The sequence below is a fragment of the Catharus ustulatus genome, chromosome 1 (assembly GCF_009819885.2).
Source record: "Catharus ustulatus isolate bCatUst1 chromosome 1, bCatUst1.pri.v2, whole genome shotgun sequence".
Taxonomy (NCBI): domain Eukaryota; kingdom Metazoa; phylum Chordata; class Aves; order Passeriformes; family Turdidae; genus Catharus; species Catharus ustulatus.
The window spans coordinates 7,739,775-7,758,665 of record NC_046221.1 but is presented as its reverse complement, the minus strand read 5'-3'; the positions used below and the strand labels follow the sequence as shown (position 1 = coordinate 7,758,665).

The 18,891-nt window shown below is 54.7% G+C and overlaps 1 protein-coding gene across 1 annotated transcript; it reads right to left on the bottom strand.

Annotated features, from left to right (window-relative positions):
* Nucleotides 1-4,827: 4,827 nt before the first annotated feature.
* Nucleotides 4,828-7,370, bottom strand: EN2 (engrailed homeobox 2). Its single transcript, XM_033066102.1, has 2 exons — nt 6,827-7,370; nt 4,828-5,167 (listed from the first exon to the last, which is right to left on the bottom strand). The coding sequence occupies exons 1-2, from the start codon at nt 7,368-7,370 to the stop codon at nt 4,851-4,853; spliced, it is 861 nt and encodes a 286-aa protein (XP_032921993.1). The 3' UTR covers nt 4,828-4,850.
* Between the last annotated feature and the right edge of the window lie 11,521 nt (nt 7,371-18,891).

The window sequence follows — 18,891 nt, the reverse complement described above, 5'->3', positions numbered from 1 at the left end:
TGGTTTTAGCTGCGAGGCTGGTCTGTGTGTGCGAGGGGTGAGCCCAGGGCATGGCCACCCCTCCCCGGCGCTGCACAGCCCAGACTGCCCCTCTCCAGCTCCAGCAAACCCAGCTCCGCCGGGGACCGTCCCAGCTTTCCGTACAGAAACCGGGGACTTCCCAAATGTGTCTGGGTGCGTTTCTGCCGGAGCCACGGAGCATTCCCCGGGCTGTCACAGCACAAACTTCTCCCCCGCACACCCCATCATCCCCGGCTGCTGCTCGGCTCCATCCCTGCGGGAAGCGGGCACAGCTCCTGCCCGAAAACCCAGCTCCAACCCCTGCCCGTGGGTGCCAGCTTCCACTCTGCTTGTCTGTCTGTTTGTTTGTTTGTTTTTAAGACGACGCGGATTTGTTTATAGAATTGACTCATGGCCCTTTGAAACAAATTGTTATTAACCTTCCCCTTCTGAGCGTTTCATAATCACAGATGTTAGTTTGGAGATGATATCCAAACATCCCAGGGGTACTTTTGATAGCTGCATGGGCGGGGATTGAATGTGGCGGTCGGATATTAAATCAGCGGGATACAGAATTACTTTTTTTTTTTTTTTCCACAAGCCCGAGCTAGCTAAATAGTTTCCCCCTGTAACTCTGATATGCATTTCACAATCAATGGTGCGGACATTTGCATATATCGTGCCTGGGAATGGGTTTGTACATCGCGTGTGCCACATCCTGCGTTAACAGGGAGCGGAGCGGAGGAACACCTTCATTAAACCTCAGCGCTCACATGCTCATTGAACAGAGTTACGGGAAAAATACGCTTAATTAATTACACGGAGAGCCTGGTTGGCGCGAGCAAGTGCAGATGGATTTTTGTTCGGCCCTGAAATACTTTCCTACGTTGGTTGCTTTGTTTGATTAGTTAATTTGTTTTTTCCCCTTTTTATTTATTTTTTTTTTAACTGGACTCGGCTCCCCCGGCTAGAGGGGAAGGAGCCTGCCCCGCTCGATGGGGGCGGGAAATCTCAGGGAGAGCTGCCTGCCAGGATAAAAACACTGCCAGCCCAGTGACTCCAGGGCCACTCCTGCCTCTGCCCTCGCCCCAGCGCGGCCGAATTTTGGGGGAGGCTGTGGCTCGGCTTCGGGGCTGTTGTGGGTTATTGCTCTGCCTTTTCCAAAACAAAAAGGCTGCTTCAGAAAGCGCTTGTTGCTTTGCTAAATTTCCAAAAGGAGCTTGCGCGGCAACTGCTCCTGTTAAAATAATTTAAAATTTGAAATTATCGAGGTCTAATTCAGCTGTGCCGTCCTTCCCGAGCCAGCAGGGAGCCGCTGCCCGGGCGTGGGAGCGCGTTCTGGGCGGCGCACGGGAGGCAGCAGCCGCTCAAAGGTGAAGGCAGAGCGGAGCCAGTCCCTCCGAACCTGCGCCTCTCCTCTCGCCAGCACTCCCCAAAATATCGGGGGCAGGTGAGAAGTGAGGCAATCGCTGCTCCCACTGAAGGCACGGCTTACCAATGGCAAATATTTTGTGTTCTGGTCTGGATAAAATCCAAGCAGCAGCCAGATATTATTGTCTGTCTTTGCTTCACAGCTTGGAGAAGTTTCACTGCTATATTTTTAACCCAAAACTATATATTCCTGCTGGTGTTACACATCTGTTTTCTGTTCCCAGCATTTCTTACCAGGCTGGGTAAAGACAGGTGGAAACTCCACTTCTGCCTGCACTCTTAGGAGCAGGGCCAAATTTTCCCCCTCTGCATTTTTAGTGACTTCCTAAAAAAATGCAAATAATATCTCCGTGGGTCTTACCCACCCTCGTGTAACACACCCACGGTGCCGTTTTGTACGGTCGGACAACGGAAGCTATTTTTCAAACCAGATTTAAAACTCTTCTGAAGTACACACTGCCATCGATTTTCTCCCAAGGGATTAAAAATCACCTGCCTTCATTAAAGGAGGTGACCAAAAATAAATATTTATATACATATATATATCTCAAAAGCACGCAAACCAGGGAGGCTGGGAAAATAAAACAAGATGGGAAGCAGGAGCCCGTAGTACCCTGGAAACATCCCCGCACTCAGCCCTGGTCCCAGCTCCTCCGGGCAGGTGAAGCCCTTGCACCATCCCAGCGGCAGCTCCGCTCCTGGAGAATTTTGCCTCTGCAGAACACATCCCAAAGTAGCAGCTTGAAAAAAATAAAATACGAAATAAAATTTTAAATGCACCTTTCCCTCCCACCATTCTCCTCGGTTTTATCTGGGAGCGTGTCCCCTGCATGCAGCAGGAGCGACCCTGAGGGTGAGTGAGGCTCTGCCCTTCCTCCCTCTCCTGCCTGCAGAAAGCTATTTCGGAGCTCTTGTGCCCTTTGTCGCAGCAAGGCGGAGGATCGTTTTATTTTTGTCCAGCCTGTCCTAAAATCACGGTAATGTCATTTCCCGGGGCTGCCAAGTATTTTACAGGGTGCCTGCTTTCGTGGCGTGGCATCGGCAATATTCCATCCCCTCTTCCCGAGCTCCAGGGTTACGTGTTTTTCTAGCAGAGGTTTTCCAAACGCGGCCTGTCAGAGCATCATCACACCACCGGGTATTTAAAGTCTTGAAAAGGTGAAACCTGTTGACAGTACGTGAGATTAAAGAGATTTTCCTTTCCATTTTCAGCTCCTTTTGAGCAGGAGGAGGAGTGCCCGAGAGGAGCTCGGTGCCGGCTGGCGCTCGTCCTCTCCTTCAGCCTAGGAATGAATCCCCCAAAGTTCCCTCATTAAGTCAGAAGGCTGATGAAACACCCGGCTGCAAAACCACCTCTCTCAAAAATCGCCACGGTTTTTACCCCCACCACATAACCCTGTAAAGAACTGAAACTACGAAATGCTCCTAATTGCAGCTCCAACGCTCGGAAGTGCAGACTGAATGCTGTATGATCATTTAGTGATACATATTCCCGAATAGCTCCATTGTAACGTCTGAGTGACACGGGTTTGATTTCGTAATAAAGTGGGTTCTTTGGTTGTTGGGGTTTTTTTAATTATTATTATTTAATGCAGTCCTCGAGAATCGAAACACACAAAATGCAGCGAGAATGTTCACAATGTTGAGAACACAGTTGTAAATAGAAACATTCATATTTCATCCGATTATAAATATTTGATACTGCAATTGTAAAATGCACATGTTTTATAAACTGGAGAGAAGAAAAAAAAAATCCTTTGCTTTCCTGCTAAAAGGCAAAGTCATTTAATCCTGGCTCCTAAGCAGCTGATGGTTATTCACAGAATTTAAAATTACAGTTTTTATTTTATAGGTGGATTCTTTCCTTCCTTTTTTTTTCTTTTTTAAATTTTATACTACTATGTACAGTGTGTAGCTATCAGAGCTGCAAAATAAAGATGTTTTAAGGCAAAGCGAGAAGTTTTCCCCCCCACACACAAACAGCATCGCAGGAGAACCCGTTCCTGAGCGGGTGTTCCTGACGCACACCCAGGCCCAGGCGGGACAAATCCCCCTCCGGAGCGGGGACAGGGACCCCACGCTCCGGGACAAACGGGTTCAACGCGGCACAGCGCCTGGAACCCCCCAAAAACTCCGATTTCAGGGAGGTGTGTGCGCCAGGAAGGGGCGTGTGGGGAGCAGCACCCGCCCGCGCTGCCACGGAGCGGGACCGCGCTGCGGAGGGGAAGGGACAACTAAAAACGGGATTTTGGGAGGGGAGGGGGGGCTAAAACGCTCCCAAATGTTTCGGGGAGGTGATGCCGGAGCGGAGCCGGGTCCCATCCCTCGGCTGCCCTCCGCGGAGAGGCAGCGGGGCCGTGGGGGGAGCAGCATCCCGGAGAGGCTCCCGCTTTTCCGAGATGGGGTTCCCGAAGTTTTCCCAGCGGGTTGGAAGGGCAGGGCTGCTCACCCCGTCTCTATCCAGCATCCACGCCTGCGTTCCGCATCCACGGGCGCCCGTGGCTCTCGCTGGCGGTGATGAAGGAGTAGAGGTTCAGGAAAGGACCCCGGGCATGTTTTCGAGACGGTGCTTTGAGACTTGTTTCCCTAATGTTATTTATAATTTTTTTTCTTCTTTCTTTTAAAATTAAATTCTCCTCGTCTATCCCCAAAATCAGCCCCGGACACCCCAACTCCAAAAAAAAAAAAAAAAAAAAATTTACAAAAACACTACAGCCACCCAAAAAAAAAAAAAAAAAAAAAAGAATAGAAAGAAAAAAAGAAAAGAAAAGCTTAGGGGTGGGGTGAAAAAAAAAAAAAAAGTTAAAACTCATAGAACAAATAGGAGAACTATTTATTCGGTTCACAGTCGTGTGAAATGCAGCAATAAAAATCTTTGGACTTCAGCAAAAGTTGTTTTTAATTTTTTCTTTTTGAATTTCAAAAAACAGCGTCCAATGTCCATTAAAACTGCGCTTAAGTCTATAAAAAGTAACTTAAGCTTAAAAGAAAAAAAAAAAAAGACAAACTTAAAGATAGCATCTAAAAACTCCATACAACCAAAAAAAAAATTCCAAAAAAACCAATGAAACCAAAAAGCAAGCCCAAACCCCCGAAACCAAAACCAACCAAGCAAAAAAGAAAAAAAAAAAAAAAAAAAAAAAAAAAATAAAAAAAATATTTTATAATCAGATATCTTGGATTTTTACACCACCTTACCTGTAAATTATATATACATAGAATATTGCAGAATTATATCTAATACACAATATTTTCACTATTAATGCTGGTATAATCTTTATACACTGGCCCTTATGTTTCTTTTTTATTTTTTTTTTTAATTAAATTATTGCATTGTATAAACTTTGACTGCAAACGGCCCCCCCACCCCTGCCTCCCCCCTCCCTCCCTCGCTTCCCTCCCACCCCCCTTTCCCTTGGCTATTCACTGTCCGACTTGCCGTCTTTCGCCGTGGTGGAGTGGTTGTAGAGCCCCTGGGCCATGAGGTGCACTGCCAGGGAGTTCTTACTGCCCGTCGCCTTCTTGATCTTGGCTCGTTTGTTCTGGAACCAGATTTTGATCTGGGACTCGTTGAGCCCGAGCTCCTGGGCCAGGCTCTGCCGCCGCTGCTCCGTCAGGTACCGGTTCGTCTGGAACTCGGCCTTGAGTCTCTGCAGCTGCTCGGCGGTGAAGGCGGTGCGAGGCCGCTTGTCCTCCTTGTTGGGGTTCTTCTTCTTTGGTTTGCGGGAGCGGGGACCTACGGCCGGGAGAGAGGAGAAGCACCGACACCGCCACGCTCTGCTGCCCGCCCGGGGGGCACCGAGCCCCGGCAGCAGCGGGGGGAAGGAGCAGGGCGAGGAGCCCAGCCCGCTTTGTGCCCCGGCTGCCAGGGATGCTCGGGAGGCGGCGGAACGGGAGCCGCAGCCCCCGCAGCCCCCCGGCCCTTCCTCCCCAGCCACAAACACAGCTCCGCCAGCAAGGAAAGCTTGCACCAGGAGCAGAGGCACGCCGCTAAATTCTACACCCTGAACAGATTTTTTTTTTTTTTTTTAAGAAAACCTCTATACTTTCTCACTTTTTTCCCTTTTTTTTTCGCGATAAAAATTCTAACGGGAATCCTCTCGCAGTTTACTTGGCCAGAAGCATTCCGCCTCTCCTCTGCAGTGCCCATATGGCGCTGCACGGCCCGATCCGAATCGCCGGGATTATTCTCGGGAATATTATTCTCGGCAGCACAAGGAGCCTTTTCTGCCCGGGCCGAGCCATTGTGAGGATGTATGTTAATTAAATATTAACAAAGGAGAGCACTGGAGAACAATGGAGTAAATTCCAATTCAGCTCTGAATATTACCTCTGAGTAAGAGTTTGTTTTCAGATATTACGAACTAATTTTTCAACGCGTTTTACGATCCCTTCCTCAGCCAGCCGACTCCCGGGTGAAAATCCTACCTCGCCGCTTTTGTAAGAGAAAGACCCATATTTTTTCTTCTTTTCCCCGGGAGCAGATCTCCTGCTTGACGTTTCCCATGCCTTCCTCCAGTGTTTTCTACTTGTTTTTAACCAGGGTTTTACCGATCTGCCGGAGCCAGCCCTCCTGTCCCCGCGGTAGTGAAAGGACATTTTACCCCTCGCTTGTTGTTTTAATTTTTTAATTTTTTTTTTTTATATTTAGATAATTTCAGGACTTTCTGCCCAAGCCCTTGCCAAGGGACAGACTCTGCCAAAGAAGTTTCCCGGCTCTTGGAAATGTCCTCCGGCCCCCACAGAGCTGACCTACAGCATATGTGGGGAAATTAAAAGAAAGAAAAGAAACGGCGGCGTCTCGGAGGCCTATTTTAGAGAAATAAACGATCGCGGATTGTTTTTGGCCAAAAAAGACTTATCAAAGCAGGGTGAGGCCTATGGAAACGCCACCTCCCCTTCCCAAAGCCAGGCCAGGGGGGGTTTCCCGGCAGGGAAAGGGAGAGCTCGCCGGGAGGATGAGAGGGAGTCCGAAGACAGGGGCTTTTTACATCCCTTTTCAACAAAACTCCTCAGTTGTTGGGAAATGCCCCGAGCCCAGGCGGCCTCGGCTCCTCGGCGGCGGCGGGGACAGAGAGAGGGATCCCCGCTCACTCCTCATCCCTGCGGCTCCGCGCACCCCCAGCCCACCCCTCATCTCCGAGCATTTCCAGGCATTTTAAACAACTCGCCCACCCGCCAAAAAAACCCAAAAAGCAAAACCCAAACAGAAAAAGAAAAAAAAACCCAAAACCCAAACAAAACCAAAAAACACAAAATCTCAAAATAAAACCAGAAGAAGACGGAGAGCGAGAGGGGAGCGGGGTCTCCTCCACGCCGCTTCCCGGCCTCGCGGGCGGGCGGCGGAGCCCGGGGAGCGCGGGGAAAGGGCTCGGCCGTGGGGAGCAGCGCTTACCTGAGGAGGGCCGGTCCGAGTACCGCGTGCAGTACACCCAGGCGGGCCACAGCATGGGCTGGTTCCCGGCGTTGGAGCTGGCCTGGGAGCTATCCGAGTCCGAGCTCACCGACAGGTCGCCGCCACTCAATCCCCGCGCCTTCAGGGCCGCCTCCAGCGCCGCGGGGTCCCCCCCCTTCTTGGCGGCGCCGTGCAGGGCCAGCCCGGCGGGGCCGCCCTCCCCCCGGCCCGGCGAGCCCGCCCCGCCGCCGGGCAGCGGAGCCCCGGGGGCCGGCGCCGCGGCGGGGCTGCGGCGGCTCTCCGCGCCGGGCCGCCGGGGCTCTCCGTCGGGGCCGCCCGCCTCCTTCCTCCGCCCGAACTCGGGCCGCAGGATGTTGTCGATGAAGAAGTTGGTGATGCGGTGCGGGTGCGGGTGGGGGTGCGGGGGGTCACCGGGGGGGAGCAGCAGCCCCCGCCGCCCGCCGCCGCCGCCGGGCTCCGCGTCGCCGCCGGACTCCTGCGGCTCGGCCGCCTCCTCCCGGGGGCTCCGGCCGCCCTCCTCCATGCTGCGCGGCCGCCCCGCCGACGGCTCCGCTGCCCGCCCGCCGCCGACCGGGCGCTGCCGAGCGCTGTCTGTTGTTGCTGCTGCAGTCGCTTGTTCTTTATTTTAATTTTTTAATATATATATTTATATATATATATACGTATATACACACACGAACACACAGGTGTCTATTTGCTTTCGTTTCTCCTGGCTTCGCTCGGCATTCAAAATCCAGAGTTTGAAAAATAGAGAAAAAAAAAAAAAAGAAAAAAATTAAAATTCAGAGTAATTTTTGAAAAATTGAGAGACAAACGCAGGGAGACCCGCAAGCCAGCAGCCGAGCCTGCACCACTTCCAACTTTGCCAAAAAATGAAAACACAGGGGCTCCGGTCCTCCCGCCGCCGCTCGCCGCCTCCCGCCGCCGCTCAGCCGCTCGGTCCCGCGGCGCGCTGCCGCCTGCTCCCCCGGCCGCCGCCGCCGCCGCCGCACCTCATCCGCGCAGGAAAAATTAGCGATAATAAAAATAATAATAATTGGGGAGCGGAGGGGGGGTGCAAGAGAAAAAACGAAGCGCCGGTGTCGGGGCGGGGTGTAGGCGGGCTCTCAGCAGCCGGTGTCCCGCGGAGGGCAGGGCGGTGAGGGGCGCCCCGCGGGGCTCCGGCCGGCAGCGCCTCGCCCCGCGCCGCCCCGCGCCCGCACATGCGGGGGCCGCCGCGGGTGGGGGGGCGTCCCGCCCTGCCCTGCCGCCCGCCCTGCGCCGCGCTACGCCCCGGCGGCCGCCGCCGCCGCGCCCGGGCACTTCCACTCGGGTTGTTGTCCTTTAGGTTTTAACGGGGCCCCCGCCGCTGACGTCGCCGGCCCGGGCGCTCCGACACGTGCCTCGGGCCAATGGAAGGCCGGGCGAGCGCACACGTGGTGCGGGGCGCCCCGGTAAGTGACAGCGCCCACGCCCCTCCCCCGGCCGGGCCCGGCCGCCGCGGGGATGCGCGGGGGGAGCCGGGGGTGCCCCGCCGCGGGGAGCGCACCGCTGAGCCCCTGCCGCCGCACCCCCACCCTGCCCGGCCGGGGGTACCGGGGCTTTAATTGCCCCGCTGTTTACCGGGGGAGGGGGCCGGCATCCCACAATTCCTTGCAGAAACGCATAAATAATATTAAGCGAGCGGCGGCGATACAAAGGGGTCCGGGGGGGGCGGAACAGGCCCGGCCCGGTGCCCGCGGGCTGCCCGGGGGTTGTGTCCCCTCCCCGATAATTGACTCGTCCTTCCCGCAGCCGGACAGCAGCTTTTGATCTGCCCTCACTGCTCCCCGAACGGCATCGCCGAGCCGTGCAACCCCCCAAAACGCCGGCCTGTCACCCTCTGGACCCCCCAAAAATCCTTGCGTCTTTAGAACGGGAGAGCTCCCGCAGCTGCTCTGCTTGTCTTTGGGGATAAATACCCCGAAACAAAATTAGGGAGCACGGTGTGGCTGGGTGGATGAAGGGTTAGGAGGGCTGAACAGGTTGCGGGGCTCGGATTCCCCGCGGGAGCAGGAGAGAGGAGCGAGAAGGGGGGAGCGGGTCCTGTCCCCGCAGCCCAGCCGAGATCCCTGCCCGGGCCTGCACGGTGCCCCCGCCCCGACGGGCGCACACCGAGGGGCTGCCGGGGACTGAGCAGGGTCGGGAGGTGTTGGCTCGGCCCCAGGGTCCGCCGAATCCCGACCGCCGGCTCTCTCCCTAAGTGACGTTTTTATTTGGAGGTGGCTTCCCTGCGGTGACACGCATCACTCGCCACCTTGAAGGAAAGGGACATTGAGCCTCTTCTTCTTTTCCTTTTTCTTTCTTTATTCATTCCCTTTTTTATATCTTTTTTCTTATCTTTTTTTTCCCCTTTATTCTTTCATTTGTATTTAATTTTAAATCCATCTCCCTATTTTCTTTGTATTTCGCAGTGGGTCGGGTCCACCAGCAAAGACCAGCGATGGCTGATCCAAAGTTGTTTTGCTCAAACAAGCACCCAGAGGTTAATTTCTTCAAGAGCCCCATGAAAAGCGATTAGCCTGTCTCCCAAGAAGTATTTTCTAATTACTTGGAAGCTCTCGCTTTACTACTACCCCATAATTAAACGTGTTCAAGGTGCTGCACTTCAAATATTTCGCTCCCGGGCGGACCCAAGTTACCGATAAAAACTTTAAACCTCCTTGAACCCCTCGTTACCTGCCATCTCGCTGCCCGTACAGCCTTAACCTTCCCTTTCGTTATCCCGCTCCTTCGCGGGGATATTTCTACCCTACATAGGACAGGGAGGAGAATTCCTGAGCTAAACTCCGAAATAGGAGATAAACAAAGCTGTACAAAACAATTACTGCATCTGCCTGTCCTCTGACAATAATCCAGCACCTCAGGTATGCAGAGGCAGCGGGGGGTGAAGGGGTGATCTGATACCGAACCGAAGAAATCTGAACGGTCTATTTTTTTTTTCCAGGGTTATTTTTATCTGGGAGCTCGATCTCTGTAGAAACATTCCCCAGCAGCACTATTGCTCGCCGGTCTGCGGTCGCCTCGTAAGCGGCATCGCGGCGTGCGGGGGCTTTTCCTCGGGAACCACTGTGGGTCACCGGGAGAGGTGGCTTGAAAATGGGAGTTTGGCTTCGTTTGCTTCTTTGCTTCAGCCTCCCCTCGCAGACCTAGTGCCTGCAAATGTCACCTCTCCTCACACCAGCCATATTTATTTTCCTTATGCTCTCCGCGTAGTTTCAACGAGGCTCATTTCACGCTGCCACCCTTTAAAAAAATTATATGTTTTCCCTCCCTCAAATAGGTGATTGTACGGGTGCAGCGGAACCCTCACACCCTGCGCTTTGCTCGGCGCTTTTGGCTCTGAGAACTTTAGAAACGGGATGGCAAGCCGGGAGCTCGGTGCGGGGAAGGAGGGATGGAGATTGCGGCCGACCCCCGCCCGCCGGCGGGCAGCGGGCAGGCTCCGCGGCCGGGCTCCTGGACTGTTTGTGCCTCTCCTCCGAGCAAACGCTCCTTCCAGCTTTCCTCCACACTCGGGGAAAAAAAAACAAAAAACAAAAACAACAAAACAGAACAAAACAACAAACCCCGAGGTGCTGCTGAGAAGCCAAAATGCCCAGAGCGGTAGTGGAAGCCAAGGGAGGTGCTGCACCTCCCGTTCTCCCAGCGTGGAATTACTGCCTGCAAAACGCAGGCACGCACCGAATTTCGCCGGGTTCACAGAGATTTCCCCATCTGCAGCCAGCCCTGCCCGTGCCGCCGGGGAAGGGCTGGCAGCGGCGCTACCCCGTGGGCACAGCCTGGGCACATCTCCCGACCCCGGCACCCCCATGTGCCTCCCGCTCACACCCGGCATCATTTCCTTCTTCCAAGCGAAGCCTTTGAGGCAGCTTTGCCAGCGCGTTGGAGCTGCTGGCGGAGGATAGAGGAGAGGGGAGAGGTCGCTGCTCCTTTGCCAGGCTGGCCGTGCCGCAGGCGGTGTGCCCGACGCTGCACGGCTTTCCCTGGGCTCTCGCATCAATTTTGCAAGGGGAAAACCAGCAGCAGTCCCTGCCTAGCCCTGTCCAGGCTTTCCTGGAGCCGGCGGGCCGGGAGAGCTCAGCCAGCACGGCCGCATTTCCCCAGCGCTGCCGGGTTCTCACTGCACCACCGAAAACCGCAAAAATGAAAAACATGAAACCTCCGGATTTTCCCAATTCCCCCCATGCCAGGCAGGATGAAGGGCGCTTTGCGGCTCCCACCCCGCAGCCTGTCGTGTGACCGGCAGCGCCCATCCATCCACTTCACGCGGGAATACTTTCCCATCAACGGGGGCAAACAGACGGGTTGGAAACCCTGGCTTCCACTTTCTTGCAAGATCATGAAAATTTCATGAGCTGCTGGTGGCAAGGGCAGAGCCCGCTGCTGCCGCGCCCGGCCCGGCCCGAGACGCGGAAGGGACGAGGGCACCGGTGTGGGGCACAGAGGATGCTCGAGAGGGAACGGATGAGGGTGAATGTCAGAGTCTCGGTTCGGGGAAGCAGCCTTCGGTCACGGCTGCCGTTCGCAGCAAGGAGTGACGGGGAGCAGCCAGCCCCCACCGCCTCCCCTTCCCACGGGAGGGAGGGTGCGCGGGTGAGGTGGGAGTGCCGGCCCCTGGCTCGCCCTGCCCCTGGCCCGGCCCTGCCCCTGGCCCAGCCCTGCTCCTGGCCCTGTCCTCTCGCTGCCCCGTCCTTCCCCGGCTCCTCTTCTTGCCCTGCCCCTGCCCACGAGGAGCAGCGTCCTCCCCTCCCGCCCGCCGGATGGGGCTGGGGACAGCCTTCCCGGCCACAAAACGGTCAAACAATAATAATAAAAGCCTCAAATTTTGTCAAAATTAGGTAGAAAGTAAGGGTAAACAACAGCCCAGAATATGGTGGTCGATGAAAGAAGAAGAGAAGAGAAGAGAAGAGAAGAGAAGAGAAGAGAAGAGAAGAGAAGAGAAGAGAAGAGAAGAGAAGAGAAGAGAAGAGAAGAGAAGAGAAGAGAAGAGAAGAGAAGAGAAGAGAAGAGAAGAGAAGAGAAGAGAAGAGAAGAGAAGAGAAGAGAAGAGAAGAGAAGAGAAGAGAAGAGAAGAGAAGAGGAGAAGCCCCTACGGTTTCCCAGGGTGGAGGCAATGTTCGAGGCTGCGTGGCCGGACCCCCACAGCCCTCTGCGGCGGAGCTCTGCTCCGGCTACCCGAGCCAGCGAGGCCCCGGCAGGACACTGGGTGACACTGGGTGTCGGTTCCCTCCCCGGAGTGTCTGGACTTTGTTTTACCGAGCCGTCTTTTGAAAACCTACCAGCCCGAGGGATGAAACTATCAGTCGCTGCGGGAAAGTTTTTGGCCTGTGCAAAGAAATAGTTCGTGACCCCTTATTAAAAAAAAAAAAAAATTAAAAAAACCCCCAAACCAACCAAAAAACCCACCAAAAATTAAAATAGATTTCAAACTATAGCTGGAAGCTAAACCTTCTATCTGTGTCTTTAAGTTACACCCACAGCACGTTTGTGAAGAAACAGAATCCCGGCCCCAGTGTCTGCCCCTCGCAGCTGGGTGGGACACGGCCGGGGCAGTCCGGTCCGTCGGTGCCCGCCGGGGATGCTCGGGGATGCTCTGTGCTCCTGTCCCGGGCAGGGCGCACGGTCCCCGGCTGAGACGGGCATCCAGCGCCTCTCCCGGAGCGGATCCGCGGGGCGACGGCCGGGATCGCCGTTCGCTCGCTCATCTGTAGTTGTGGAGGCAGAAAAGCTTCAGAGAAGTACAAAATTATTTCCCTGAAACCATTTTTATTTAATCTTAACAAGATGACGCGTCCGTCCGTTTCACACACGCCCGCTGTGTACCAGCGCCTACACAAGCGTGCACACCCGCGGATGTCGCGACTCGGGAACGTTTCCCCGCTTCTCCCGTGACTCGGGGGAGTTAATCCGTGCAGACACAACAGGAGCTGTTGTGACGGTAAAGTTCAGCAACTCTACACCGACCCCAGCATTAGCAGGGGATGGGGCGAGATGCTGGAGCTGCTCCTGCACTTTCCACACAGGCAGCTAATTCCCCTAAATTCCCTTGGATTTACACCTCGGCATTTACTCACAGCCAGAATAAAGCCACCGCTCTAATTAACTAGGTAATTTCCACTCCAACTCCCCACCGGATAATCAACTTTTATGGTCTCTCGAAGGCTATTTTCCAGCTGTTGCGGACCGGGAGCCCGCACCGCCGAGGCTCCGGGGTCGGGCAAGCTCCGAGAGAGGTTTGGGGGAGTCCCTGCCCTCCTCAGCAGGACCGGGCTCTCTGCACCTTCCCCGTCCTTCCCTGCCCGAGCCTTCCCGGCAGTCCGGGGGTGGGGAGGCTCCTGCCGGCCCCATCGTGGGGATGGTGCCCCGGGGGGACGGAGGTGGGGGCCCACGACAGCCGCCCCAGAGACGGGCAGGGCTGAGCTGGGGCCGGGCTGTGGGGCCGTCCGGCTCCTCCCGGTAAAGGTGAGCCTTATTCTGGGGTGTCCCCATTCGCCGGGCTGTCCCTACCCCTCTCCAGGGAGCGGGATGGGCGAGGAGCTCATCTCGCAGTGACGGGGGCATGGCCCGGACACGCTGCACACACACTGCATTTCCTCAGGGTTTCCAGAAAACAAAACAAGACAGAACAAAACCCCCAAACCCAAGCAAACAAAGCCTAAAAACCAGCCTAACCCCAGAACAAAAAATGCAGATAAAAAATTGCCATTTCTTTTAACAAGCAACAAACAAAACTGCAATTCTCGGTGGGGTGTCCCTGTCAGCCAGGAGAGCTGCCCGCTGGAGCCAGGGCTCGGGCTGGCTGCAGAACGGACGGGAGGATGGATGCTTGATCTGTCTGTCCTTGCGCTGCGGAAAGTTCCGCGGGAGGACTAAGAGCCCCGAACCTCTCGTTCTTCGCAGCTTCCAGCCCCACCCGCCCGCTGTGGGACCCCGACACCCTCCGTGTGCTCCTCCGCGGCCGTCGGGCCTGGGAGGAGAGGGAGTGCGATGGGGGAAGGCTGGACCAGGGGTCCGGGGGGGCGAGACCTCTGCCCCACACCTGTAGTGTCCACTTTCTGCCAGGGAACGGGGGTGGGGAGAGCTGGCATGGTGTGGAATGGGCAATTTCCTTCCTTCCTTCCTTCCTTCCTTCCTTCCTTCCTTCCTTCCTTCCTTCCTTCCTTCCTTCCTTCCTTCCTTCCTTCCTTCCTTCCTTCCTTCCTTCCTTCCTTCCTTCCTTCCTTCCTTCCTTCCTTCCTTCCTTCCTTCCTTCCTTCCTTCCTTCCTTCCTTCCTTCCTTCCTTCCTTCCTTCCTTCCTTCCTTCCTTCCTTCCTTCCTTCCTTCCTTCCTTCCTTCCTTCCTTCCTTCCTTCCTTCCTTCCTTCCTCTCTTCCTCTCTTCCTCCCTTCCTTCCTTTTTCCCTCTGCCTTTCTCCCTGTTTTCCCTTCCTTCCCCCCTTTCCCCTGTGGCTGCCCGACCCCGGTTCTGTCCCGGATCCCGGTTCTGTCTGTCTGTGCCCGGGGGGGCAGCAGGGCGGTGCCGGACCCCGCCTGGTTCCCATTCCCATCACGATCCTGCCCCCCCAGCTCCCCTCACCCCGAGCATCTGCCGGGTGATGCCCGAGCATCATCCCGGTGCCCCCCTCGGGCATCCCGAGAGGTGTTCCCGACGGGAGCGGGTCCGGGAGCGCAGCCCGGCACCCCCGGCTCTGCTCCGCTGCTTCGCTCCAGTGCCGCCCGAGTGACAAGGCGAGGGCCACCGAGGATCTGCCCGTTCCGCTTGCAGGCCCCTGAGAGCAGTAAAATACCCCACCCAGGAACTTCAAAGCCAGGATACCTCCTCCCTTGCCATCCCTTCTCTTGGAGGCAAAGAGGGGCGCGGGCGGTTCCAGCCCCTCGGTGGGTCCCGGGGCTGGGTGGGCTGCGGGAGTGCGCGGTGCCACAGCGCTGAGCTGCTGCGTTTTGTTGAATGATGCCGTCATATTCTTTATTTTTTTGTCTTCTAGTTTTCTTAGATTCCCGGGCTATATTTGTCTTGTCTGTCTGGGCCTGCTTCTCTAAGTCACTGTGTAAATTGAAAGGCTTTTCCCCCCCTTTTTCTTCCCCTCTCCAGCTCACCACCTTTTTTTAATTAAAGCTTTTAACTGGTCTGGTGTTTACAGTCTTATGTAAAGTATCAAAACAAACAGACCCTGCCGAATACAAACACCAAAAAGAAGCTGGCCCCCCATTCTTACCCCTTCATTGTCAAAAAAAAAAAAAAAAAAAAAAAAGCGCATCTCACCATGTCATAGCTACAGTTCCAAAAGGAAATTGCTTTTATTTGTAAAGGAGGCTTTAAAAAGCAGTGACATGAAGGGGAAAAGCTCCTTAAGGGAGGAAGGTCATGGGGTTAGGGGTGAGATTAAAGGAGCTATCTTTCCACCTCGCAGGGAAAGCGGCGCTGGAGCCTCCCCAAACCTGGGACAAGAGCTCCGAAGGGAGGCGGAGGGGGCGGGTGAAGGGGTCGATGCTGGGGGCCAGGACTGGAAGAGGCCACTGGGCTCCAGGCAGTCCCTGGTGTCACACAGGCACCTTTCAGCTGTCAAAAGGAGTGGATGCAAAGAGGTAAAATCCCTTCCTTCAATGCCTAAACCCTCACATTCCCTGTGTCATACAACAGGAAACATCACAGCGAGGGGAGCGGCCCCTCCGGAGCTCAGGCGGGCGGTGGGACACAGAGGGCGGTGGGATGCAGGGTGCTGGGGCTTAGGCAGGACGCTGTGCCCCCTCCCCAGGCTGCTGCTGCCGTCTATTTGTAGGAAGCTGGGCACAGCGATGGAAAGGGAACGGACCGAGCGAGCAATCGCCCCCAACCCTCCCTTCCCCTCTTCCGCATCCATCCGTGACGGCTGCGGTTTTTGCTGAATTAAGGTCCCTGGTGAAGGCAAGTCAGCGTGAGGGATGCGAGGGCACTTCCCTTCGCCTCCCCACAAAGGCGGCACCCTGCCTGGCCTCAGGCACGGACAGCGGCCGGGGCTGCGGGGTCAACACCAACAAAGGTGACCGCATCCTCCCTGCGTGCCCTCTGCCTTGCTGACCCCTCGCCGGTCCCCCTGCCCCTCTGGGTGGGCACGGAACGCTCCCCTCACCTGTCTCAAAACCCCCTCCTGTCCTGCGGAGGAGCCTGGGACCATTTCTGCAGGGCAGCAGGAAAAAGGACATGCAGGTTTCATCAGAGATGGAAAACGTATTTTCCGCTGCTAACAGGGATGCAAACAACCCTAAGAGTGATACAAATGTTGATCTTGGCGCTGTCTGGGATTTGGGTCCTGGGCTGTCCATCTCCCGTGCTCAGGGGGTCTCCAGTAATTTGTGATCCCCACGATGGCACAGGAAGGTGCCCGTGGTGACACTTCCCTTGCTCCTGGGCTGCTGCCAGCACAGGGGAGCCGCTGTGACACTTCTCTGCAGCCCTGGAGAGATGTCCTGCAGGAAGGACATTTGGAAGGACAGCTGTGCTTTCAGCTGGGATCAGAGTGGAGAGGGCACCACGTCTGCCTGACCCGTTCAGGATTTTAGGAGTAGAACCGTGAGCTTATTCTGCAAACCAGGATGCGGACACAGGGGCGATGCTGCTCGGGCTGCACGGGAACACGCAGGATGTTTGCTGTGTGCAGCATTTGAAGCAAATGTTAGCGAGCTGGGCACTTGCTGCCGTGACCCTGAGCAGACAGCTTTGTCCCTCCGTATCTCTACGGAGAGGATGCTCACACAGCGTCTCTCCTGCTCTTTCCTGCAGTCCCGGGGCTCTGTGACATTTGGCTCTGCGGCTTCTGCTTGGCGCTTCCAGCCCCCAAATCTATTCTCACTTTCTTCTCCAAAGTGCAGCGGCCACATTGTTCTCCGTATTTAGAGAGCGTGTGTGAGAATGGATGTGTGGGAGGCTGCTCCTCTCCTAAAATATGTGCATTTAAATGGTCCGAGGGAATTACCGACATTAGCCCTGCTTTGTTTTTGGGTTTTATTAGTGTCATTCAGTAAATATCCCCCTGCAACCTGGGTAGCGAATGCCCAGCCGGGCTCGCTGGAGATGCCGCTTGGCACTCCGCCTGCCACAACTGCTGGAGGACAGTAAATCCATCCCTCTTTGGCTCGCAGGCATTGGCGCTGCCTTAGCTTGTGCTCCTGAGTCTGAGCTGGGTCACAGCTCCCCTGACTTACGGACCTATGTGCCAGGAAGCATCTGCAAACTGTGCTGTCTGCAGAGACCTCTCCCAGAGGTGTGGATTCCCCTCACTCGGGCAAACACCGGCGGCTCATGTGGACCAGGAATTGGTCCTTTCCTTTTCCCTTACCTTTCTGCATCATCGGTTTTATATAAAACCACTGGATAGACCAGAAAGCCTAGCACACAGCACTCACTGAGAATTGACTGGGTATTGTAGATACACACTGCTTCTATAAATATTTATGGAGTTACAGTCAGCCTTGGTACGGGCAAACAAATGTAAATAACGCCATGCACTCCTAGTGTGCTCCGGATGGTGCTGCGAGCAGGAATAGCAGTTCCTTGTGAAATCAATTTAATGAATCACTTATAGTAGGAGGGAAATAATCCCAGCAGCATTATTATGCCTAATGGCAGGAGCATTGTGATGATGGCTGTGTTATCCAGCGAGCCTCTGCCCGGGAGCATGGGCAGGGGAGACGTTTCCCAGCAGAGGAAGATGAAGATGAGATGTGGGTGCAGGTGACAGAAATGAGAAAGAAAGTGCTGGATTTTCCTGGCTGCTGCACATCAGGATGATGTGATGTTAACTGGAATAGTGGCTGTTGGGGCAGGGACAGGCACTCTGGGCAGAAGGACTCACTTTGTAGGGAGGAGGGTGAGCAGGGGGTGGATGACCTAAAACGGATGGGCTCATGTGGGAACGGATGTTGCATGCCCTGGGCCCCTCTGGTATCAAATGCCCCCAAGCAGAAAGGTTTTATTCAAGTGATTTTGCCCCCTAAACATCTGCAGTCTCAGCCAACACTGCCAAAACTTCCCAGGACATGGGTATTATGCATTTTTAGCTCTGCCAGAAAAGGGAAGAGATGAACAGTTCCAGGACAAAATCTCCATTTAAAATCAGAATTTCTTATGTCCGGGTGAGTGACTTCATCTTTCACTGGGTATGGACCTATTCTTGAAGTCATTCTCAGCCCATAGAATAATAGAACCATAGAATCGTTTATGTCGGAAAAAACCTCTGAGATCATTGAATAGAACCACGGTCAACCCAGCACTGCCAAATCCAGCACTAAATCTTGCCCCTAAGCGCCACATCTACATGTCCCAAATCCCTGCAGGGATGGTGTGTCCAGCACTTCCCTGGGCAGCCTGTTCCAGTGCCAGGCAGCCCATCCACAGGTTATTCCCAAGAAATCTCCAGGAGTGTGATGGTTCACATGCTGCTGGACACACGGGTCACATCAGTGCTCATCTGCCCTCAGGGGGTGCACAGTGTCCTCAGAACCAGGTCACATTTCTGGAGGTCTTTCCTAGCTTATAGTTTTCCCTTTGCAGGGTTTTTCCAGCCAGGTAATTAATCTGTTAGGTCATATAAGGGAATTAAAGGCAGAAGGGGCAAGCATATGGACAAATATAAGTCCATATTTAAAATTTCAGTCTATTTTTTGAGGTGTTTATTAGCTCAAACAGCAAAGATCTTCTTTATCTGGATGTGGCCTTTGCAGAGCTCCTCCATGTGCTGATTCCGTGTATACAAGCTCAGGGGTAGCTTGACTCAAGATCTTCAAGGCTGTTGGAAGAGCAGAGAAAAGTGGTGATCTGTTGTTTGAAGAGTTGAGCATCCCAGTTTTGATCCAAGTGCTTTCTGAATAACTGGACTTCAGAGGCAAGAGGCGGAATTCCACATGGGAGACTGCAGCAAGGGCATGAAATCTGGATGCAGCTGCATAACACTGCATTAGCATTTTTTAAAGCATATTCCTAGCAGTCTAATCCTATACCCCACTGTTATTTTCAATTAATTAGTCCATCAGAAACTATTTTTGTCC